At 37.0% G+C, this 26759-nt stretch overlaps 1 protein-coding gene across 5 annotated transcripts in view; it reads right to left on the bottom strand.

Annotated features, from left to right (window-relative positions):
* The window catches only part of PHKB (phosphorylase kinase regulatory subunit beta), a 220795-nt gene that overhangs the window by 46347 nt on the left and 147689 nt on the right, over positions 1-26759 (bottom strand). For all 5 annotated transcript variants that reach the window (XM_077898542.1, XM_077898540.1, XM_077898543.1 and 2 more), the window contains 3 exons: positions 6457-6512; positions 5865-5958; positions 120-203 (listed from right to left, as the gene is read on the bottom strand). In XM_077898542.1, coding sequence (XP_077754668.1) covers positions 120-203; positions 5865-5958; positions 6457-6512 — 234 coding nt within the window. The remainder of the gene's footprint in view (positions 1-119; positions 204-5864; positions 5959-6456; positions 6513-26759) is intronic.

The raw sequence follows: 26759 nt of genomic DNA on the forward strand, positions 1-26759 counted from the left end.
CAGATAACCAGCCCAAGTATATAATGAAATGTGAGAATGGATGCATAGCAGGTCAAACATCATTTCATTCTGTGGTATTATAATCTGAACATTGCTCCACAAGGAAATTTTATGAGCACCTTTGATGTACCGAGGCAGCCAATGGGCCTATCTGGCCTTCCGGAGAGTCCTAATTTTTCATTGATACCCAGGTGGAAATAAGCCTGTAAGACATAAATTTATAAATCAGTCAGGCAGGAAGAATCTATGCTTTCTTTTTTGGTCCTTTTACTCCCCCTGACTAAAGCCCTGCTAATTTCTGAATTTTCCTGAGGAAAAGTGGCCAGGGAAACCTTACTCAATAGACTTGTAAACAAGCTAGCCAATGATGTCAACTTAGATTTGGGGGTACCGAGAGATTTGAGAGCAAATCTTTGCAGATCTGCTTAACAATATTCTAAAATCTGACATTGTTCTTGTGCTGTCAAATGTACAACTTGCATGGCTTTGCCAATTCATAAAAGAACACAAAGAGGCAAATGCTTCCTGTGTGATTTAAAAAAAAAAAAAAAGGCTAAAGTTTTAAAATTCAGGACCTCACATCTCCTACCAGATTCCCACCTTCAACTATTTCCCACCAAAATGGAAATGTCTGTATTGATCCTTCTGGTTATATGAATTTTATGAAAGATTTAAGCCACGTGCTCCAAGTGAATGATCCTGTTTACTCTCATAATCTCATAGGTAACACTCTTGCATTTTGGTATATACTGAAGGAAGGATAATTTATTGTGTAAGCCCTAAAAAACACCTGAAGTGTAGATAGGGTTACAGATTTTTAAAAGATATTTTATTTATTTATTCATGAGAGACACAGATAGAGAGAGAGGCAAGACATAGGCAGAGGGTCTATGCAGGGAGCCTGATGTGGGACCCGATCCTGGGACTCGGGGATCATGCCCTGAGCTGAAGGCAAATGCTCAACCGCTGAGCCACCCAGGCATCCCAGGGTTACAGATTTTTAAAAGTATATAGACGAATATATACCCATTTACACACATATATCAATATGTGCATATATTTCCATAAACAGATTTATAAACTATATATGTCTTTTTGGTGTCTTAGTTGTTAAAACTTAGTACTGTGGTGTTCCAGTTTCAAGATGGTAAACTGAGTCTATGCATGTACTCTACATTTCAATAGTGAAATGAATAAATATAAAGACCCCCCAAATATGTGTAGCATTCACTACTGGAAAACAGAAAAGGGTGCCACAGTGGAGCAGAAACTTCTAGAATTTCTACAAAGTAAAAACAGATGGACTTGGAATGAATTAGAAGGTAATCAGCACCAGAGCTGAGCACTTAATCCAATAAGATGCCTCCTTACTCTATTTTTTTTAAAAGATTTTATTTAATTATTCATGAGAGACGCAGAGAGAGAGGCAGAGACATAGGCAGAGGGAGAAGCAGGCCCCACGGAGGGAACCTGAGGCGGGACTCGATCCCGGGTCTCCAGGAGCACATCCCCAGCTGAAGGTGGCGCTAAACCGCTGAGCCACCTGGGCTGTCCTCCTTACCCTATTTGATACCTCTCCCTTGATGATGGTAGTTTCCAACTTTTTGTTATTTCTAATCCAAGTCAATAAACATCTATGGACAGTGTACTATTATTTCTGCAGAATAATTTCCTAGACTTGCTGGATTACAGAAAATATGTTTTCTTTGAAACATAATGACAGGGTGGTCACCCTGTAGAAACAGTGGATTAATTTATATTGGCATACACTGAATAGGCCTTTTTTGTTACTCTCTTGGGTCAAAATGATAGTTCTTAGTTTTAAATTGCTGTATTCAAATATTTTATGAACATTTTCCCATATATTTAATGGCTACTTGTATGTTCTATACATTTTTTCCATTGTTCCTCTTTCTATTGGATGTTTTTCATTCTTTTTGATTTGTAAGAGATCTTGGTATATTAAGAATATTACCCTTTGTATAAATATTTTACCCAGTTTGCTCATCTTCAATATTATTATGAAATGTGAGAATGACTGCATAGTAGGTCAAACATCATTTCAGCATGTGATATTTTAATCTAAACATTTTTCTACTAGGGAATTTCACAAGCACCTCTGATGTGCCAGGTTGTTTATCCCATCTTCAGCTGTATTTAGTTAAACTTGTCAATCATTTCCTTAATGGCTTTTTTAGCACTGGCATTATTCTAAGAATGGACTTTCACTCCAAACAGTTGTAAACTGCTCTTCTATTTTTCTTCTAGTGACTTTTTTATATTATTTAAAAAAAAAATTTAAATCTTTAATCTGTCTGGAATTCATTTTTCTATTTGACAAGAGGTAGAAATCTGTTTTCCTAAATGGAAAATCACACCAACTGTCTCTACATAATCTACTGATTACGATTTGAACTGACTTCAAATATCAACCTCACTGTACACAAAATTAATGTCATCATCACCAGAGGTATCTGTTCATTCTGCTACGGTGTACACTCCCTGTCAAAATTAGCTCTGTCTCTTTCTCATTCTGTATTGCTATGTTCCTAGAGAATAACATCCTTTCAGTTGGTTGGCACTGTGCCTGGCATATAGCTGTTGCTCAGGAAATACCTGAAGGATGAATGAAGGAGCAACTGGATGTCCTTCTGAGCTAACTGTGCTGTGAATACTGACTGGAATAATGATTCTGGTTTTAGACAAAGTCAGTTGGCCAGAAAAAGTACCCTATAAGCATTAGGATTTATAGCTACACTAAAACTATCGCATACTACACTAGATAGAGCGCCCCTTTTCTCTCAAATATTTTCAAATTTTCAGAAATAAATGTATGTCTAAAACTATTTGATTTCTTCTCTTAGACAAGTGATTAATCAACCATGTGCAAGTTAAAATGTACTGATCTAGGTTTCCTTTAAATACTAGTCTATTACAGTGAAAGAAATATCCTTAACTTTCTGAACCTAGATACAGCAGGTCTATGACAATTATGTAGACAGATTTGGAGTGCTTCCTAAATTCCAGGGTACAGACAGTACACATGCACACTATTTAATCCACTGAATGGTATATAGTAATGGCTAAACCACCCCAAAGTACAGAAGTACTACATTCTAGATCACATTATATTCACCTCCCCCACGAGTCAAGTCTCACCATAGTCCCCACATCATGAAACATTAGCTACACACAGTATAAGCCCTGCTCTCAGCTGTCTGCTCTCATATTCTCTTAAGTGGGCTGAAGGAGGGTACAGCTCCTCAGAACAGAGAGATTAGTCATTGGCATAAAAATACATATTTTTATAAAAATATAAAAAGATTAAGTATAGTAAAGTATTAAAAGATGAGAGAATACTTTTACTTTTAAAAGGTGGGCTTATTACTGAGTAAATATATAGAACTGTTGAATCACTGTATTGTATACCTGAAAGTAATATAACACTGTATGTTAACTACACAAGGACTAAAAATTTTTTAAATATGGGTTTATAAGAAGCAATATACTAGGCAGTATATCTTAGAGGATGAATCCCAAACAGCAAATAGCTTGGAACACAGAGAATCTTCTATCTTATCTTAACACATGCTTAGAGAAGTTGGACTCTTGGCTCCAAATCTCATTTTACCCATACCACATACTCAAACTCTAAACCATTTGTTTACACCATCTTTAAAACAACAAAACATAAAATAAGTCAGGTCCTGTTAGAAGTCTTCCCCTCACTCTTTCAATTTATTTATTTATTTGGGGGGGGGGGCGGGGGGATAGAGAGTGGTGCATGTGTATCATTCTGTGCAGGGCAGAGGGGGGAGGGAGGAAAAGAGGGAGGAGGAGGGAGAGGGATAGAGGGAGAGAAAAAGGGAGGAGGAGGAATCTTAAGCAGGCATCCAGTGCAGAGCCTGATGCAAGACATGATCTCAAGAGTTGGATGCTTAACCAACTGAGCCACCCAGGTACCCAAGTCTTCACCTTACTCTTAAAGGAATGCTTCCTATCACCTCCATGGCACCTTGTATAAACATCTATTATAGCACTAATCAAGGTGGATTGTAATTAAATATTTTTCCTGTCAAACCAGTAGACTCAGAATTCACTGAGAACAGGGACAGAGCACAGAGCCATTTTATCTGAGTGCCCCACAAAAAATTCTGTACATAGCAGGTATTCACTAATGAATGAATGAATGAAATGTCACATTTAAGTCATCTGGAGCCATGCTGGTCTTTTAAATCTTGACTGCATGTTATCTGGTGGAGTACAGATTTACCTAACATAAAAAAAAGTTGCAATATAAATTAGGCCTGAAAAAAACAAAGTCAGGTTTATTTGCACTGAACACATGTTTATCAAAGAATAATAATCTTTGTTACTATTCTCTGGAGCTTTCAGTGAAGGACCATAAAAAGTGTACCAGTAAAAACAGCCAGTAATAATAAATGCAGTGTTAGAGCCTTAGATTTTCTTCACTCTCATGCTGCCTCCTCTCCTTGCCTTGTGAATCCTCAGTTTCCTCTCCTCTTCTGCCACAAAACCCATTTACATCTTCGTGTGATTTCAAAATGTTACCTACTCTAGGGATCCTTGTATTTTTAGCCTTATCTCTAAGCAGAGGGGAAGAGAGCTCTAAATTTGTTAGAGGGAGTTTAAAAGCTCTCAAAGAGCTGGTACTCTGGGTGATCTGACACCCAGATCTGGGTTCGTTGCCAATGGAGAGAGTCTAGGCCAATGAGCAGTGACACTGTGAAGCCCTGCTTTCTCCTGTGCAATGTGCACCTCATGTCTCTAAGCTTTTCTTTTTTAATTTTATTTATTTATTCATGAGAGACAGAGAGAGAGAGAGAGAGGGAAAGGGGGGGGGGGAGAGAGAGAGAGAGAGAGAGAGAGATGAGAACAGAGACACAGGCAGAGGGAGAAGCAGGTTCCATGCTGGGAGCCCAACGTGGGACTTGATCCTGGATCCCCAGGAGCAGGCTCTGGGCTGAAGGTGACACTAATCCGCTGAGCCACCTGGGCTGCCCCTGTCTCTAAGCTTTTATTCCTTCTTATAGCATCAAGGCTTTGATCACAAACATTTTTATCAGCTGAATTGAGCTAATCTTGATCATTTGAGAGAGAAAACATTTATATCAAACACTTCAGAGTTTGTTCCTGTATTATTTTTTATCAATTACTAAGTAGAAGTGGTGGTTTATAAATAACTAGTGGAACTAGTTATTTATAGTCTATAGTGGAAGTCCACAATTTCCTGTCCCTAATGGGCAGGGATATTCCTAAACAGGCATTTCTGAATCCATCTGCAGAGTAGTACAGGCAAAAGGCCTCAAAAGTCACCTTTTAATCCAATTCAAAGAAGTATGTAACTTCATCAAAGATAAACTCAGATGTTACTTTATAATTACTTTGACACCTAGCAAACCAAAAGGGTGGGAATTACTTCAGACTCCAAATAGTAAGGCAAAAGAAAAAGAGAAGTAGTTATTACCAATAAATATTTAGATGAGAAGGTTTCCTTAATAGGTAATGTAAGTGAAAATTATCAAATCCAATGTAAAGGTTAATTTTATACACAAGGTACTAAAATTAAGGTTAATTTGTTATTTAAGTGCTCAGTCTAGGTGAATAATAGACTTTAGAAGAATCAATAAGACCCATGAATATAATGTATACACACACAATGCAGGGTTTTTTTTAGTAACACTGCCTGATAAGGCAGGTTTTTCAGCTTAATTAGAATGACTTTTCGATTAATGACCTATCTCAGAATCGGATTTTAACTGTGCTACCTGACTGTAAATTAAGCTAATCATCATGCTCTAGCACCTCCATAAAGTTGACAATAAAGAAGCAGAATCACTTACTTTCACCAGCTCCTGCTGAGCCCAAATCTGAATGGGTTCTACCTGTTGAGGAGTTTGAGTCTGAATACCATACGTGTTGAGGAAAACCTGAAGGCTAAAGAACACAGGGAAAAAGCAAGAGACATTTTTAGGCAATGCATGTAGAGTGTGGAGAATGGTGGAGGAGGGGAGGGAGCTAGCTTGCTGATCGTTTTAATTTATTAACATGAGCAATATACCATCTGCATTGGGATCCAGAGCCTTCTTGAGTTCTTCACAAGGCATCAGGTGGGAGCTCTAGGGGCTGGCAGATAGAATAAGCACTGTTTTGGGGAATTCCTAGTATCTGTTGCACTAACTTCTCAAAAACACAGCCCAGGCAACACTGGCACAGTTCATAGGATTGAATATTCACATCAATTAAAACAAAATTATTTTCAGATATGAAAAGAGAGTTGTTCTGGCACTTAAAGTAACATTACTGACATCCTTGAAACTCTGTTAAGGACTCTGTGAAATTCATCTCTGCCACTATACTCAATATTGCAACATAAAGTAGTAGACCCTCCACCCTTCCTCCCAAAGGAACACACTATCCATCTGGATCTCATACCGTTGGCTTTCTGCTACAAGTGCTACGTGAACTACGAGATCATTTTCCAGTGGACCCTGTAAGATAAAATGGGGAGGGAGGGAACATTTAAAAAGATCTGGTCATCATCAGCTACAATGAGAATCAAGGATGATATTAACCATCTCTAAGCAGTTCATTAAAATGATGGACATCTACTGGCTCCATGCAGTCACCTCTCTTTCCTTGCTCTCCACTGCCTACTAATCAATTTGATAGTGTAGACAGAGTAATGGAATACCAAGGAACAGAAAGCCATAAATCTCACCCCTACCAGAGGGGCTACCCTGTTAGGCCTATTTTGAATGATTTGGGGACTGAGAGTCATTTTCCATCATTTAACTCTGAAGGAAGAGAAGGAACTAAAAAAACTCAACTTATATATTCTCTGTAAAAAAAATGATTGTGAGTGAAAATTATTTTTTTTGACAACCACATATTAGGCTATTCCCTTTCTTGCTAGCCAATTTTCCTTTGGCACCATATACATCAAAATAGCTTTATTCTAATATATAGTTCCTATAGTAGAGAATGAACTACCCAGCTGACTATGTAATTAACACTGTGTTCATGAAATACAAGCTGTTGGGCTTAACAGTGCTAATCAAAGATACTATTGGATATTTGCTATTCTTGTGTGTGTGTGGAAAAGATTCACTATAGCATATATTATACACTGTTAAAATGGATCCAATTTTGAGCCGGTATTAATTAGCAGAGAACATTAAGAAGCATCAATAAATTACAGTACTAGGAAGCTCTGAAAAATACTGATCAAATATAATTTCTTTATAGTAATGAATACAACATTCCCAATAGTATGCTATAAAATGTCTGATTTACCATCAGTCAGTTCCCCTCTATGGTATTCAATATGTCACTAGAATTTATGTATGATGGAAAGCAAGAAACACCAGAATACATGTATCAGCAGTAAATATCATACAATCAAAAGGATGGTTCCCAGAATCATCATGAAAATGCCATTTCAGGCAGACTTCCATGTGATTTAAATGAATATATAAGAGAAAATATGATATAACAACCCAACAAAAATAAATACACATTAAAAATACCATAAATTCTATTTTTATTTGATAAAGACCTTAAAAGTTAATGTTACTCAGAAGGGTGAGAAAAAATTAATTATTCAGAGTTTCATCAAGATTTCTAACACCAAATGAACAGATTAAGGCTATTTCTGTCAGATGAAGTCTAGTATTTACTTCATCAAAAGAAGTAACCTTAGAGTGGGCAAGTTATCCACTATCCAAAATCTTCAGGATAATTAGCAATTCTTAAGTAAAAAGCAAGTGAATATATATACAAGAACAAAGATGATAATTTCAATGACAATAAGGCAGCTTACAGATCCTAGGTGGCAAAGTGGTATCTTCTTTTTGAATCACAGACCTGTTTAAGATAATGTTGTTTCCATTTGTATGACAGAGTACTCAGATCTAAGATGCCCACAACACATGTTGAATCATAAGTATTTGGTTAGGGGACTATTAGATGGCTGAAGAATTCTTTGATTGTAAAAACTCAGAATTTCAGAAAGTTCCAATTCACAAACCTTCATGATGGTTATAGGCCCTCACCACAGCCCAAGTGGGACCCTGCACTCTATTTCTACCTCAGAAAGAATTCGGTATGCGTAGTCTCACCCTAGTCATTCCCTTTCTCTGTCAAAGTTGGAACCATCTTTTCTCTATTTTCAGAATTTTCTTCAAAGCACCAACATTTTGTCTTTGAAATCTCTCTGAAAACTTCCTAATAGTAATTAATGTCTTCTATTTTTGAATTGTATTGCCCTTAATATTACTGTAATATTTTCTTTTAGGTTCATAAACTATGCACACATGTATATATGCATATACATACTCAAGGCCTGTATGGTACTGGTGCTCTCCATTTCACATGTATTTATGTACTCATTCATTTGACCAACAGTTATGACATTCTAATACATAAACCCCATGGTAGACCCTGGTGTTACAAGATAAATACAACCTAGTGTCCCTTTGTGAGGAGCTTAGAGTGTCCTGGGAAAGATGGATAGCAGATAAGCTTTCAAATATGTTTGGAATGTTTTTCCTTTCCAATTGTATTGTGAATGCCTTCTTGTTATGCAGGTTTCAACCTTATCCTGTTCCTCAAAAAGGTCTTCTCTCTCTACCACAGCCAGCCCCTATAATTTTACCTTATTTTGTCTACTTCATAGTACTTACCAGCTCCAGAAATTATATTGCATTATTATGTAAGTGTTCAATGTTATTCATTCCTACTAGAAAGTAATTCCCTGAAGACAGGAACCTTGATCTATCTTGTTTATTGCTATGTCCCCATTGCCTAGAAGAGTACCTGAGCATATAGCTGGTGTCTACTGTTTGATGAATGACCGCTCAAGCAAGCTTCTCAATTTTGTGTTTATCTGTAGAATGGGAACGATGATATCTAGGCTGCCTACCACACAGGGGGAGAATCAAACAAAAGAGGGCATGTAATATATTCACAAACTGATCTGTTAAACACATGATATGTACCGTATTTGTTCTGTCATTCTCTATGTCAGTTTACCTTGCTGACATTGGTAAATTGAAATAATAAATAGGATTATGAGGATAATACAGAGCACATATAAGCATTTAACACAGTGTCTGACATATCGTCTTAAGCATTCAAAAAACAGTAGCTTTCTTATCAACTCCAGAAATGCAATCACAATTCCAAATTATTGTAATATGCTTCCTTAATATTCTGCTTCATACTTGGCTCTGCCCATCTTCTGTAGTTTATTGTCAGGTTAATTTTCTTATGTCAGTGATTTATACAAAAGAAGTGGTCAAAAAAATACTTCTTGAATGAAGAAAAGGGAGGAAAGATAGGTGAGTAAACATATATTTATGTAATGTTTAGAATATCACTTCTATACTCTAAAAGTAGTGCTTCTAAATAAAGGTCCAACTTCCAGAAGATCTTTACGATGCCACTGCTACCTATGGTTCCCTGTTTACCTCCCATCTGTTTGCCTAAGAGTACTCCACTAAACACAGTTCATTCTTGTCCATCTCAAGTTTCTGCCTACTGTCCTTCTACATTTGAACTGCTCCTTTGTTCCTATTTATCCAGATCCTGACCCACTCTTTCAATACAGTCTCCTCCATAAACTCCGCAAACATCAGGGTGTCCAGATACCTTCTGTAACCTATCAGCAAGAGCAGGTAATGTTTGTATGAGTCACTTGACAATACTCTTATTGTCTCATTGAAAGGCTTTTTGTATGCTTATGAGTAGTCTATATAAGAACAGAGAGAATCCCTTGAGGGGCTCCCCATGCTCACTTTTTTATCTAGTTTGTGTACAGCACCTTATATTAAAAGAAAGACGGTTCATTTGGTGGTCTGTATGATGAATTTTTTTTAAAGTATTGCTGTTTATATTTATTAACAATACATAAATCATCTCTTGAATATACACGAGTATTTGCAAATATAAATAGGATATTTTCAACAAAGGGAAATAATTATACCTTGTAGCACACATATTTATATAAACTATCAAGGAATGTACACAGGTCATTTTAATCACATGACTGAGGACCAATAACCTGTGGTTAGAAATATTCTTATTTAAAACTTTCATTTTTACAAATGAATCAAGACGTTTAAAAAATGTTTTTACTGTGATAAAAATCCCAAAACACAAAATTTAGCATCTTAACCATGCTTAAGTGTACAGTAGAAAAAGAATTTTTATAGTATAATTGCCCATAAGATAGGTACTACCTGTATATACAGTGTAACTCTTTCTAAAAATTTTAAACTATGGTAATTAAAACACTGCATGTACATCTGTCTAGAGTCTAGTTTTTAAATTACCCAAATCAGGTCAAAGCAGCAAAGCTAAGAAATTTGCAGCTGGGAGCTATAAATAAAACAGTGTAATACAACTTTCAAAGGGTATACAGAGAAACTTTAACGTGAATATGCTCTAATGGTTTCCTTCTCCCTGTTCTTTTTTTCAATAGATAATTAATTCATATGGTTCAAAATTTCAAAATTATTAAAGTTTTCAGTGAAGTGTCTCTCCTTACCTGTGGTCCCTATTACATAGTTCCCCACTGTCTACCAACCAGGTAATTGCTAGGATTATTTATACCCATTTCCAGAATTTCCTTTTACTAGAAAAGCAAACAAGAATTTACATTCTTATTTTCTCACAGTTTTAGATAAAAGGCAGCATACTATCAGCTACTTTTTCCACTAAATAATTATATATGATGCTTTTCATATATTTGCATATAGAACACATCCTCATTTTTGTTATAACTGCTTAGTATTCCCTTTTATGCATATACCTTCTTAATGTTATCTTTACACATCTTTTATCATTTAAAGCTAGTCAACCTTTTGCATCAAATCCCTGGAAAGGGTTATAGTTACACAGTGGAATCAGTAAACATCAGGTTTTAATTTTGTTTCTAAGAGTGGAACAGGCACTAAACCTAAATCATTCTGAGGCATTTCTATCACTGGATTATTTGGGTCACTAGAAGACTGTTATTAGAAAAGATCAATAGGACTGGATTTTGGGAGGGAGCAGTAAGAAGAGTTTGAACATTTTCTAGAAGAAGACACATTTATAGGAATACCTCATTTTATCTCACTTCACTTTACTGCATTTTGCAGATAATTAAGCTTTTTACAAACTGAAGGTTTGTGGCAACCCTACGTCAAACAAGTCTATCAGCACTATTATTTCAACAGTATTTGCTTACTTCATGTCTCTGTGTCACATTTTGGTAATTCTCACAATATTTTATACTTTTTCATTATTATTATAGCTGTTATGGTGATCTGTGATCAATGATCTTTGATTTTATGATTGTGATTGTCTTAGGGTACCACAAACAGTGTCCATAAAAGACAGCAAACTTAACTGATAAATGCTGTGTGTGTTCTCATTGTTCCACTTGACCAGCCCATCTCTTTCCCCCTCCTCAGGCTTCCTATTTCCTAAGACACAACAATGTTGAAATTAAGCCTATTAATAACCCTACAATGGCCTCTAAGTGTGCAAGTGAAAAGAAGTCTCATGTTTCTCATTTTATACCAAAAGCTAGAAATGATTAAGTTTTGTGAGGAAGGCTTATCAAAAACTGAGACAGGTTGAGAGCCTGGGCCTCAGTGGGCCTCTTGCACCAGTTAGTCAAGTTGTGAAAGCAAAGGAAAAGTTCTTGAAGGAAATAAAAGTGCTATGCCAGTGAACACAAAAATGACCTGAAAGGGAAACAGCCTTATTGCTGATAATGAAAAAAGATTTAGTGGTCCGGATACATCAAACCAGTCACAACATTCATTAAGCCAAAACTTAACAGAGCAAGGCCCTAACTCTCGTCAATTCTATGAAGGCACAGAGAGATGAGGAAGCTGCAGAAGAAAAGTCTAAAGCTACCAGAGGCTGGTTCATAGGTTTAAGGGAAGAAGCCATCTTTAATACATCAAAGTGCAAAGTGAACAGCAAGTGATGTAAAAGCTGTAACTAGTTTTCTAGAAGACCTAGCTAAGATAATTAATAAAGGTGACTACAACAACAACAACAACAACAAAAAACAGATTTTCAATGTAGATGAAACAGCCTTCTATTGGAAGATAATGCCATCTAGGACTTTCAAAGCTAAAAAGTCAATGCCTGGCTTCAAAGATCAAAGGATCTGTTAGAGGCTAATATAGCTGGTGACTTTAAATTGAAGCCTATGTTCATTTACCATTCTGAAAAATCTTAGGGTCCTTAAGAATTATACTAAATCTACTTTACCTGTGCTCTATAAATGGAACAACAAAAGCTGGATGACAGCCCATCTGTTTACAACATACTTTACTGAATATTTTAAGCCCACTGTTGAGATCTACTGTATAGAAAAAAGGATTCCTTTCAAAATATAACTGCTCACTGACTGTGCACCTGGTCATCATCCAAGATCTCTGATGGAGATATACAATGAGATTAATATGTTCATACCTCCTAACACAATATCCATTCTGCAGCCCATGGATCAAAGAGTAATTTTGACTTTCAAGTCTTACTATTTAAGGCAGCCCTGGTGGCCTAGCGGTTTAGTGCTGCCTTCAGCCCAGGGCGTGATCCTGGAGTCCTGGGATCGAGTCCCACGTCGGGCTCCCTGCATGATCGAGTCTCACGTTGGGCCTGCTTCTCCCTCTGCCTGTGTCTCTGCCTCTGTGTGTGTGTGTCTCATGAATAAACAAAATTAAAAAAAAAAGTCTTCCTATTTAAAAAAAATACACTTCATAAGGCTATATATGCCATAGATAGTGATTCCTCTGATGGGTCTGTGCAAAGTAAATTGAAAACCTTCTGGAAAAGATTCACCATTCTAGATGCCATCAAGAACATTCGTGATTCATGGGAAGAGGTCAAAATATCAACATTAACAGGAGTTTGGAAAAAGCTGATTCCAATCTTCACAGATAACTTGGAGGGTTCAAGACTTCAGTGGAGGAAGTATCTGCAGATGTGGTAAAACAGCAAGAGAACTAGAACTAGAAGTGGAGTCTAGAGATGTGACTGAATTGCTGTAATTTCATGACAAAACTTTAACGGATGAGGGCTTGCTTCTTATGGATAAACAAAAAATGTGGTTTTTTGAGATGAAATCTACTCTTGGTTAAGATGTTGTGAAGATTATTGAAATGACAACAAGGAATTTAAAATATTACATAAACTTAACTGATAAAGCACCAGCAGGGTTTGAGAGGACTGATCCTAATTCTGAAGGAAGTTCTAATTGGTAAAATGTCACCAAATGGCATCATATGTTACAGAGAAATCATTTATGAAAAGAGTCAATCAATGTGGCAAGCTTCATTTTTGTCTTAGTTTAAGAAATTGCCACAGTCACCCCAACCTTCAGCAACCACCATCCTGACCAGACAGCAGTCATCAAGATAAAGGCAAGACCATCTTTCAGCAAAAAGAATATGATTCGGGGCAGCTCGGGTGGCTCAGCGGTTTAGTGCTGTCTTCGGCCCAGGGCCTGATCCTGGAGACCCGGGATCAAGTCTCATGTCAGGCTCCCCGCAGGGAGCCTGCTTCTCCCTCTGCCTGCCTCTCATGAATGAATGGATAAAATCTTAAAAAAAAAAAAAAAAAAAAAAAAGAATATGACTCGCTTAAAATTCAGATACTGGTTATCTTTTTTTTTTTTTTAGCAATAAAGTATTTTTTAATTAAGGTATGTTCATTGTTGCTTTAGACAGAATGCTATATTACACAACTGATAGACTATAGCATAGTATAAACATAACTTTTATATGCAGTGGGAAACCAAAACCTCATTTGACTTGCTTTATTGAGATACTTGGTTTATTGCAACGGTCTGAAGCCAAACCCATAATATCTACAAGGTATGACTACACAACTTATTCAATGGAAACAACAGAGAGTTTATTAGTAAGATTTACATTATCATTTTATTGATTATATTTGTTTTGCAGCCTAGTTTAGAATGTCAAAAAATTAATATATCTTGATAGTCTGCTATCAAGATGTATTATTTAAGCTCTATGTTATACAGTGTCACTAGAATTACCATATTTAAAGATCAGGAAACCAATATGGAGAAAGATGAAATAATTTGTCAAAGGTCATACATCTAGCCAGTGATAGAGCTTAAACCTGAATGTAGGTATGTCTAAGTCCAAAGTCACAAAGTCAATATGGAGCATGTCATAGGATGTATTTCACAGATTATATGCTGACTGCTGTTGTGGTTTCTATTAGTCAGGGTTCTGCAGAGAAGCAGAATTGATGGGATGTGTGTGCATGCGCGCGCATGTGTGTTGTGTATGTGTGTGTATGTGAGAATAAAGGGCAGAAAAAGATTTATTATAAAGAATTGGTTCAGGCAATTATGGTGTCTGGTAAGTTTCCAGATCCACAGGTTGAATCAGCAGGTGGAAGACCCAGGAGAATTGATGATATAGTTTATCTGAAAGCCAGGAAGCTCAATACCCAGTTCAAATCCACAGGCAGGAAAAAAAGCTGATGTCCAGTTTGAAGGCCATTAGGCCAGGAAAATCCTCAATCCTTTTACTCAGGGAAGAAATTAGGCCAGGAAAATCCTCAATCCTCTTACTCAGGGAAGAGTCAACCTCTCTGTTCTACTCAGACTTTCATGGATGAAGCCCATCCACATTAGGAAAGGCAATCTGAGTTCCTCAATCTACTGATTTAAATGTTAGTCTTATTCCCAAATGCCCTTACCCTCAGACCCAGAATATCTGATCAAATATTTGGTACTGTGTGTCTCAGTCAAGTTGACATAGAAAATTAAAAATCACATGGTTGCAGTAACATATTATGGGGAGCAGAGCAGTGAGCAAAAGCCCTTGTGATCCACCAACAGTCCACTCTTCATCCACTTCAGATCAGGTTTTAAGAAAACTCAACCTTAAGGGTTGTCTACAAAATACCTATTTTCTATCTGCTTTTTGATAGAATGTAATTCTATCAAATGTGATAGAATTCTAAATGATAGAATGTATTCTATCAATTAAATTTAAAAATTACCTCTTCTAATAAATAATGTACACAAGTATATAGAGTTCATAATTCTTACTTTTGGAAAATTGTATTGAACCCTAGTCTATGTAGCTTTATTTTTAAAATGTCATACGCTGCATAAAATCTATTGGGGCTGGCTTGAATGGGTGGAAAGAAGGAAAGAAAAAAAGAAGCCAACAAATAAATGGGTCACACCTCATCCAAGGCTGGTCTCGCCTCAAGGGTAGTGCATTTGAAACATTCTATGCCTCTGCTTTTGGGGCCTTACAGAAACTCATTTATGCTCATTAGCCTTCATCAGTAGGTCCTGCCAACAGCCAGAATTTTTTCATTACACTCATTTTTCAGCAAAACCTCATTAGCTGAAGAAACCAAGCAGATGCTTTATACATCTCAATTCCAACTGGAGACACTGCACCCGCAGTATTTTTCCTGTAAGAGCCAAGTAACAGGATACAGCAGTTTGAACACAGGCTCGTCCTGACTGGAACACATTGGCATCTTGTTCTGACATTTCCAACCAAGCCAAAGCAGCAACATGGAGAAAATTAATAGGGAAGCAGAGAAAAGGTAAGGAGAAATACCTGAGGAATGACAACATCAAGCAGGTTAAAGAGCTAAACTCATTCAAGAGTGGAGCCGGCCAGAGAGAAAATGGGCCTGTAGGATCCCTGTATTTATATGCCAAATTAATGATAATATAGCTTTCTACTTAAGAGCAAAACAAATGAATTTTTAAAAGTATTCCCAGACCTCAGACACATAGGTTCAAATACCGGAATGAATAAATCAGGCAATGTCTTTTGACAGCAGGCCTTTCAATGACTGCAATTATCTTGGAAGAGAATACTGATCATCACTTTGTCACAAGGAATTGATTTGTAAAACTGTTTTCACTCCTTTCTAAGCACTTGCTGTAACTAGATGTTTCTGTATTTTTATCTTAAAGAAATGACAGTGTTAAAGATCTTGCTACTTTTTGGCAACAACGCTAAAACGACTATATGGGCCCAGGTGGAGAAAGCCTGACTCATGGTGTTCATACAGCTTTAATCAAAACCAGAGGGAAGAACAAATTATGGGAAACTTATAGAAACAACATCAGGAAAGACTGGCAAAATGAGGTGAGACAGGGGAGGCAGAGGCAGAAAGAGGGAAGCATAGTTTCCAAAACTCTAATCATTTCTCTCTCAGGGATTTTGTCATTTCAAAGGGCTTCTGGACCTGGATTACCACCATGAAAGGCCTCTAAATGGTAGACAAAAGTAAACCACCTCTTTAGAATCATGGAAGAAAAAGAAGCAAACATAGCAAGCCAACTTTCTTTGGTTCTTCCCTTTTTACAGAATTTAAAAGGAAGGGGACGTGTTCATAGGTGCTGAATATCTTGGAGGCCAAACTAAAATCTGAAAAGAGATCACTGGATATATATCAATGAGAAGATCATTAGTAACCTTTTCATGTGGTTTTAGTGGAGTGGTGGTAGAGGCAGCTGAACTATGTACAGTAAGCAGTGACTGGGATTTGAGGAAATGGGAGATAGTGGCAAGTACTCTTCCACAACGTCTGAAAGGGAAGGAGACAATGAAGTAATGAGAAGCCTTTAAGAGAGAGGCCCAGTTGAGTAAATATTTTTTTTGGAGGGAAGGGGTTTTAGGTCAGGAGATAATTAAACATGTTTATGGATTCAGGGAGAAGAAATAAGCAGAGAAAAAAAGATTGAAATCTACAAGAAAGAATGGATATCAATATAAAACATGTTAAAGGTTGAAGGGAAAAGTTGAGTTAATGGCGTTTTCCTTAGACTTCTGGGATTCAGAAGAAAAGACTAAATCATAATTAGAGGCAAGGATGTCAGCATGTACTAGAATCCATTAGTCTGGCCTTAATCTTTATGTTTATAGACCCTTCTGAGAACTTAAAACTCTATCTCCACTTTTAATAATTTTGACCTAGTACAACAAGGAAGGCTCATGCTCTCCTACAGAGGATTATTCATTCTTCATTGCCACATTTAACTCATATTCTTGAGCTAACTTTATTAGCTTCTTTAGTCTCTAATTAATGATATGATTAGAAGACTCATTATCAGTGTTCAATTATCTGACTATGCCATAGTGTCCCTCAAAATTCATCTTCATTAACCATCCGGCTCTCCTGTCTGTAGGCTCCCACAATGGAAGACGTTTTAAATAAGATTGGTGAAAATAATAAGATGGTCACAAAAATAAATACAGAGAACAATAAAATATAAAGACTTTCTCATGAATGCACATGAGATTTATGAAAATTGATTAAATTATAAGGAAATTATATGCATGATAGGATATGGCCTCCTAGCTTCTGAAAGTGATTTTCAAAAGATATATTTCTTAGGCTTTATATTCTGAGATTTCTAATGCAATATTATTCTTAAGAAGTATGGTATACAACAGGATAGTGCAATCTGATAAAAGGCAATTGACAATTAAGTTGTAATATATCAAATCAAAACTATCAAGATATGGCTAATTTTTAAAGTGGAACTATATTCCAAATTTAAGAAAAGAACCTGTCCAGATTAAAACACTGGCTTGCATATGTATAGGGACAGTCTCAATCAGAGACATACACAGAGATAAAAGGAATTTAACACATCAAATACTCAAATTAAGTTTTTCTAAAATAATTATAATCTAAAAAATATATTCAAAAGGGTTCTTACTTAATGAGGCCAATGCTTCCTTTACATCCTTACCAATTCTCCACAAATTCAAATTTTATCTTCTGCAAAATAACCCAACAATAATATTTAATCAATACAAAATATAAAAGTTCACACAAGAAGTATTTTAATATATGATGATCAACAAGGTCAAACTCTCTGACTACTCAAAAAACAAAAATAAATGGGGGCAGCCCCAGTGGTGCAGTGGTTTAGTGCCACCTGCAGCCCAGGGTGTGATCTTGGAGACCTAGGATGAAGTCCCACGTCGGGCTCCCTGTGTGGAGCCTACTTCTCCCTCTGCTTGTGTCTCTGCCTCTCTCTCTCTCTCTGTGTCTTTATGAATAAATAAAATCTTAAAAAAAAATAAATGAAAAATTTTCCAACTTCCTAAGTTGCAAAGCAAAGGAATGGCAAAGGAATGGCAGAAACTACATAGTGGTTTTACATTCCTACGGATAAGTAATTGGCTGATAAATGATTATATGTTGGCTTAGCCAAATGCGCGTTGTTGGTGTGGGAGATGCAATAATATAAGACATGCTGCTTCCAACTAATCTAGCTAAGTCATAATTAAGGAACAATGAGAATACAAAAAATGGCATTAGTAATAAAAGCCCCATTGACAATGATTCTTTGAACAAATTTCACTCAGGCTCCTGAAACTTCTCCTCAGCTCATCTGTGTGCTTCTTTGTAAAATTTAGTTTTAGCAAGAATCCTGCTAATGATATCTGATCATCCTGAGCTCAGGCACCTCATCTTCCTCCATTCTTCAGGTAACGATGTCTGGTAACGCTGGCCTGCTTATTAGGTTGGTTTAGCCAGAATCCCCCTTCCTTATGATGTTTCCTCTTAGTAATTTTCCATCATCCACTGACCCCTGCTCTGATCCTTAGCTATAAATTTCCACTTGCTCAAGCTCTATTTAGAATTGAGCCTAGTCTCTCTCTTATTGTAAAATCCCATTGCAACTGTCCCTATACCTACTGTGATGGTTCAGAATCAAGTCTGCTGTATCATCTTTAATAAGTGTCACTGAGGTAGATTGATTGATTGACTGATTGATTGATTGATTTTTGAGAGAGAACGGCAGAGGGAGAGGCAGAAGGAGAGGGAGAAGCAGAGTCCTCGCTGAGCAGGGAGTCCCACACTGGCATGGGGCTTGATTCCAGGATCCTGGGATCATGACCTGAGCTGAAGGCAGACGTTTAACTGACTGAGCCACCCAAGTGCCCCTGAAGTAGTTTTACTTTTTAATATCATGCAGTAAATGTAAAATTTTCACCACATTGTACCCACCACGTACACTACCATATAACCATGTACACTGTCATGTAACCATGGTGTACATGGCTCACTTCAGTATCTCTGGGTCCCAGCTTTGGATTTGTACCCATGTGACCTTAGATATGTCGCTTCCTGCTCTATAAAATGAGGGAGTTAAAGAAGACACTGTTGATGACACTCCTAATACTATGCTCTTTATATTCTACCATGTATGTGAGGTACAGGCAATAAATACAAGTATAAATATGATATATGAAATCAAAGATTTTTGAACTTTATCAGTGAAACAAGAAGAAATCAACTCCTCTCTGTTACAGAGTTATGGGTAGTTTTATGGTTTATACAGACATATTTGATTAATAAATAAAACATTCCCAAATCTGGGCAAAGGTTTAAGATGATATGTTTGGATCAAGCATGTCTTAGGGAAGGAAAATTTTTGCAAAGTGATTTTCATTTTTATGATTTTTATTTAAGTGTAAACTTAAATTATTTTATAATCTCTTGCCTTATTTTCAGTAGCTAATGAACACTATGAAATATAAGATATTTCATGTAGTGACAGAAAAGCATTAAGTAGAGACCTTTTAATGAATAGCAACTTAGCCATACCAATTGTCTTAAAAATGCTATGATGCTGCATTAAACATCAAATCTTTTTAAAAAAATTTTTAATATTTGAGAGAGACAGAGTGAGCAAGAGAGAAATAGCAAACATGAGTAGGGGGAGAGGCAGAGGGAGAAGGAGAAGCAGACTACCTGCTGAACAGGGAGCCCAACTCAGAGACGCAGAGCTCAATTCCAGGACCCTGAGATCATGACCTGAGCCAAAGGCAGATGCTTAAGGGACTGAGCCACTCAGGTGCCCCTAAACAACAAAACTTAATCAACTCTTATTAGGAGAAACTTCTAGAATAGAAATGATTAGGTGTTTGGTAAAGGACTTTGACATAGCCAAATGAAAAAACACTGTATAGACATCTAAAGATTTTACTTATTTATTCATAAGAGACACAGAGAGAGGCAGAGACAGGAGAAGCGGGCTCCATGCAAGGAGCCCGATATGGGACTCAATCTTGGGACTCTGGCATCATGCTCTGAGCCAAAGGCAGATACTCAACCACTGAGCCACCCAGGCGTCCCATGTATAGAAATTTAAGATAATATTTTATTGAAGTAGTGTGAAAAATAACTGATAGTATAAATAAGTGTAACTGCAGAACTGAATATCAAACAAGGCTGCAAACACATAAGATAGCCTTTGCATAGCAATAGCCAAACTGTTAAAAATATAATGCTTTCCTCCAGACTTTTCAATATTTTTCTCATTCTCACTAAAGATAAAGTAATATTACTTATAAAATAAACTATTTGGAATAAAATATAAATAGCAATAATACTTATTAAGCTCTTATAATGTGTCAGACATTGTGTCAGGAGCTTTACATACATCATTTCATCACGTATGACCACCATGAGTTAGAAATGGTTATCAAAAGGGTGGGGTAAGATGGCAGAAGAGTAGAAGTCCTCAACTCACCTGGTTCCAGCAACTTACCTAGAAAACTTTCAAAACATCCTGAACACCAACGAAATAGACCTGAGATTTAAAGAGAGAATAGGTGGAATGCTACAGAGAGAAAAGTTTTCGCTTCTAGCAAGAATCATCTAGGGTAAAATTTACTTAGGCCATGGTGATATTCTTGACTCAACCGGCTCATACAGCCACTCTGCACTGAGCAAAATGACTAGACGGAAGAATTCACCACAAAAGAAAGAATCAGAAACAGTACTCTCTGCAACAGAGTTACAGAATATGGCTACAATTCGGATGTCAGAAAGCCAACTAGTGGCTCTGGAAAAAAAGCATAAAAAGGACTCTAGAGACTTTGTTACTGCAGAATTTAGATCTAATCAGGCCAAAATTAAAAATAAACGACATGCAATCCAAACTGGATGTCCTAACGGCTAGGGTTAATGAGGTGGAAGAAAGAGTGAGCGAAATAGAAGACAAGGTGATGGTAAGGAAGGAAGCTGAGGAAAAAAGAGAAAAACAAGAGACCATGAAGAAAGGCTAAGGGGAATAAATGATAGCCTGAGAAGGAAGAATCTATGTCTAATTGGGGTTCCAGAAGACACAGAGAAGGAGAGACGGCCAAAAATAGATTTGAACAAATCATAGCTGAGAACTTCCCTAATCTGAAGAGGGAAACAGGCATTCAGATCCAGGAGATAGAGAGGTCCCCCACCAAAATCAATAAAAACCATTTAACACTTTGACATTTAATAGTGAAACTTGCAAATTCCAAAGATAAATAGAAAATCCTTAAAGTAGCAAGAGACAAGAGATCCCTAACTTATATGGGGAGAAATATCAGATTAATAGCAGACCTCTCCACAGAGATCTGTCAAACCAGAAAGGGCTGGCATGATATATTCAGGTACTAAACGAGAAGAACATGCAGCCAAGAACACTTTATCCAGTAAAGCTGTCATTCAGAATAGAAGGAGAGATAAAGAGCTTCCAAGATGGGCAGAAACTGAAAGAATATGTGACCATAAAACCAGCTCTTCAAGAAATATTAAGGGGGATCCTGTAAAAGAAAGAGGAAGCCCAAAGAAATAATCCACAAACACAGGGACTAAATAGGTATTACAATGACACTAAATTCATATCTTTCAATAGTTACTCTGAGTGTGAATGTGCTAAATGATCCCATCAAAAGATGCAGGGTTTCAGACTGGATAAAAAAGCAAGACCCATCTATTTGCTGTCTACAGGAGACTCATTTTAGACCTAAGGACACCTCCAGCCTGAAATGAAAGGTTGGAGTACCATTTACCATTCAAATGGTCCTCAAAACAAAGCTTAGGTAGCAATCCTCATATCAGATAAATTAAAGTTTATCCCAAAGACTTGGGAGATGAAGAGTGACACTATATCCTACTTAAAGGGTCTATCCAACAAGAAGACCTAACAATCATGAATATTTATGCCCCTAATGTAGGAGCTGCCAAGGATATCAATCAATTAATAACCAAAGTAAAGACATATTTAGATAATAATATGCTAAAAGTAGGAGACTTCAACACGACACTTTCTGCAAATGACAGATGTTCTAAGAACAACATCACCAAAGAAACAAGAGACTTAAATTATACACTAGACCAGATGGATTTCACAGATATATACAGAATTTTGCATCCAAACGCAACTAAATACACATCCTTCTCAAGTGCACATGGAACTTTCTCCAGAATAGACCACATACTGGGTCATAAATCAGGTCTCAACCGATAGCAAAGGATTGGGATTGTCCCTTGCATATTTTCAGACCACAATGCTTTGAAACTAGAGCTCAATCACAAGAAGAAACTTGGAAGAAACTCAAAAACATGGAAGTTAAAGAGCATCCTGCTAAAAGATGACTGGGTCAACCAGGAAATTAGAGAAGAGCTAAGAAGATTCATGGAAACTAATGAAAATGAAGATACAACTGTTCAAAATCTTTGGGATACAGCAAAAGCAGTCCTGAGAGGAAAATACATCGCAATATAAGCCTCCCTCAAAAAATTGGAAAAAACTCAAATACACAAGCTAACCTCACACCTAAAGGAACTGGAGAAAGAACAGCAAGTAAAACCTACAACCAGAAGAAGAGAGATAATAAAGATTCACGCAGAACTCAATGAAACAGAGACTAGAAGAACTGCAGAACAGATCAACAAAACCAGGAATTGGTTCTTTGAAAGAATGAATAAGATAGATAAACCATTAGCCAGCCTTATTTTAAAAAGAAGAGAAAAAAGACTCAAATAAAATTATGAGTGAAAGAGGAGAGATCACAACCAATACCAAGAAAGCATAAACGATTTTAAAAATGTATTTATGAGCAGCTATATGCCAACAAATTAGGCAATCTAGAAGAAATGGATGCATTTCTGGAATACCACAAATTACCAAAACCAGAACAGTAAGAAATAGAAAACCTGAAAGGCCAATAACCAGGGAGGAAATTGAAGCAGTCATCAAAAAACTTTCAAGACACAAAAGTCCAGGGCCGGATGGCTTCCCAGGGAAATTCTATCAAACGTTTAAAGAAGAAATAATAACTATTCTTCTAAAAGCTGTTCCGAAGGATAGAAAGGGACAGAATACTCCAAACTTGTTTTATGAGGCCAGCATCATCTTGATTCCAAAACCAGACAAAAAAGGAGAATTATAGACCAATATTCCTGATGAACACAGATGCAAAAATTCTCAACAAGACACTAGCCAACAGGATCCAACAGTACATTAAGAAGATTATTCACCATGACCAAGTGGAATTTATCCCCAGGATGCGAGGTTGGTTCAACATTCATAAAACAATCAATGTGATAGATCACATCAACAAGAGAAAAAACAAGAACCATTTGATCCTCTCAATAGATGCAGAGAAAGCATTTGACAAAATACAGATCCATTCCTGATCAAAACTCTTCAGAGTGTAGGGATAGAGGAAACATTCCTCAGCATCTTAAAAGCCATCTATGAAAAGCAGCAAATAACATTCTCAATGGAGAAAAACTGAGAGCCTTTCCCCTAAGATCAGGAACACCACAGGGATGTCCACTCTCACCACTGCTATTCAATATAGTACTAGAAGTCCTAGCCTCAGCAATCAGGCAACAATAAGAAATAAAAGGCATTCAAATTGGCAAAGAAGAAGTCGAACACTTCCTCTTCACAGATGACATGATACTGTACATAGAAAACCCAAAAGACTCAACCCCAAGATTGCCAGAACTCATATAGCAATTCACCAGTGTGGCAGGATACAAAATCAATACCCAGAAATCAGTGGCATTTCTATACACTAACAATGAGACTGAAGAAAGAGAGATTAAGGAGTCAATCCCATTTACAATCGCATCCAAAAAGCATAAGATACCTAGGAATAAACCTAACTAAAGAGGTAAAGGATCTATACCCTAAAAACTACAGAACACTTCTGAAAGAAATTGAGGAAGATGCAAAGAGATGGAAAAATATTCCATGCTCATGGATTAAAATAATTAATATTGTGAAAATGTCTATGCTACCCATGGCAATTTATATATTCAATGCAATCCCTATCAAAATTCCATGGACTTTCTTCAGAGAGTTGGAACAAATCATCTTAAGATTTGTATGGAATCAGGAAAGACCCTGAATAGCCAGGGGAATATTGAAAAAGAAAACCAGAGCCGGTGGCATCACAATGCCAGATTTAAGTTGTACTACAAAGCTGTGATCATCAAGACAGTGTGGTATTGGCACAAAAACAGACATACAGATCAATGGAACAAATAGAGAACCCAGAAATGGGCCCTCAACTCTATGGTCAACTAATATTCGACAAAGCAGGAAAAGACAGTCTCTTCAATAAATGGTGCTGGGAAAATTGGACAGCCACATGCAGAAGAATGAAACTAAACCATTCTCTTACACCATACACAAAGATAAACTCAAAATGGATGAAAGATCTGTGAGACAAGAATCCATCAAAATCCTAGAGGAGAACACAGGCAACAACCCTTTTTGAACTTGGCCACAGCAACTTCTTGCAAGATATATCTATGAAGGCAAGGGAAAGAAAAAATGAACTATTAGGACTTAATCAAGATAAAAAGCTTCTGCACAGCAAAAGAAACAGTCAACAAAACTAAAAGACAACCTAAGAATGGGAGAAGACTTTTGCAAATGATATATCAGATAAAGGGCTAGTATCCAAGATCTATAAAGAACTTATTAAACTCAACACCCAAGAAATAAACAATCCAATCATGAAATGGGCGAAAGACATGAACAGAAATTTCTCCAAAGAAGACATACACGTGGCCAACAAGCACATGAGAAAATGCTTTGCATCACTGGCCATCAGGGAAATTCAAATCAAAACCACAATGAGATAGCACCTCACACCAGTGAGAATGGTGAAAATTAACAAGACAGGAAACAACAAATGTTGGAGAGGATGTGGAGAAAGGGGAACTCTCTTGCACTGTCGGTGGGAATGAGAACTGGTACAGCCACTCTGGAAAACTGTGTGGAGGTTCCTCAAAGTGCTAAAAATAGAGCTACCCTATGACCCAGCAATTGCACTGCTGGGGATTTACCCCAACGATACGGATGCAGTGGAATGCCAGGACACCTGCACCCCAATGTTTATAGCAGCAATGTCCACAACAGCCAAACTGTGGAAGGAGCCTCGGTGTCCATCAAAGGATGAATGGATAACAAAGATGTGGTGTATATATACAATGGAATATTACTCAGCCATCAGAAAAGACGAATACCCACCATTTGCTTCGACATGGATGGAACTGAAGGGTATTATATGCTGAGTAAAGTAGGTCAATTGGAGAAATACAATCATTACATGGTTTCACTCATAAGGAGAATATAAGAATTAGGGATTATAGGGGAAAGGAGGGAAAACAAGTGGGAAAAAATAGAGAGGGTAACAGAATATCAGATACTCCTAATCTGGGAATAGAACAAGCAGTAGTGGAAAGGGAGGTGGGCGGGGGGATATGGTGACTGGGTGACGGGCACCAAGGAGGGTACTTGACGGGATGAGCACTGGATGTTATATGTTGGCAAATCAAACTTCAATAAATAAAAATATATTATAAATAAAAAGAAATGGTTATCGCCATTAAATAGATGGGGAAATTGAGTCTAGAGAGATTAATTAAACTCTCCAAGGTCACAGTTTTTTTTTCCTTAAAGATTTTATTTATCTATTCATGAGGGACACAGAGAGAGAGAGAGAGAGAGAGAGAGGCAGAGACACGGGCAGAGGGAGGAGCAGGTTCCATGCAGGGAACCTGATGCGGGACTCGATCCTGGAACTCTGTGATCATGCCTTGTGCCAACGGCAAACCCTCAACCACTGAGCCACCCAGGCATTCCAAGATCACACAGTTAATCAGTAGATGAGACTGGTTATACAGTTGGGCCTGTATGATGCAAAGCCAGTATACTATGTCATCTTAAAAATATAAATTTATCACACACATATGTGGTATTCTTTAATCTTTTGGAAAATACTTTGTGCAAAATTTTATGCACCTGCATTTTTAGAAAACAAATATGAGCCCCCTCTTTTCTTCATTAATTTGAAAAATGAGAGACCAACAAGTGTACATGTTTGTGACTGAGTTCTGTATAAATATGTACATGATTTAGTAAATAAGTACTGATTTTCATCCTAAAATTAGAACTTCTGCAGCTTGGAAAATAAGCTCTTATTATGACTAAAAAGCATTCCTTTCATATTAGCCTTTTTTCCAAAGACTGTCAAAGTAGATCAATCCATTTTAATTGGCATATTAAATGTGCTAGTCTACTTCTCAGATTCAAAGCTTGGGTGTCACTGAAAATGATGAATGTAAAACTGAATTCTCTCAAGGGTGCTTCAACACACATGATCTGCTCTATCATGATAATTATGCCATAAATGTAAAATAGTGCTTCAAGCAGCTGACCAAAAATACTCATATTTTATTCACTGTATGATGACAAAAATACCTGGAACTGTCCAAGGACCTCATGAGGGAACATCACTCCTTGGGGAGGCAGGGGCTCCTAAAGTGCAGTCCTCTAGTTTAGAAGAATCAGCTCCTTGTAATATGGCTCATTAAATAAGAGGGGGTTAGAATAGGACTAAAGGGTACAG

Source organism: Canis aureus, chromosome 5 (assembly GCF_053574225.1).
Source record: "Canis aureus isolate CA01 chromosome 5, VMU_Caureus_v.1.0, whole genome shotgun sequence".
Lineage (NCBI taxonomy): Eukaryota > Metazoa > Chordata > Mammalia > Carnivora > Canidae > Canis > Canis aureus.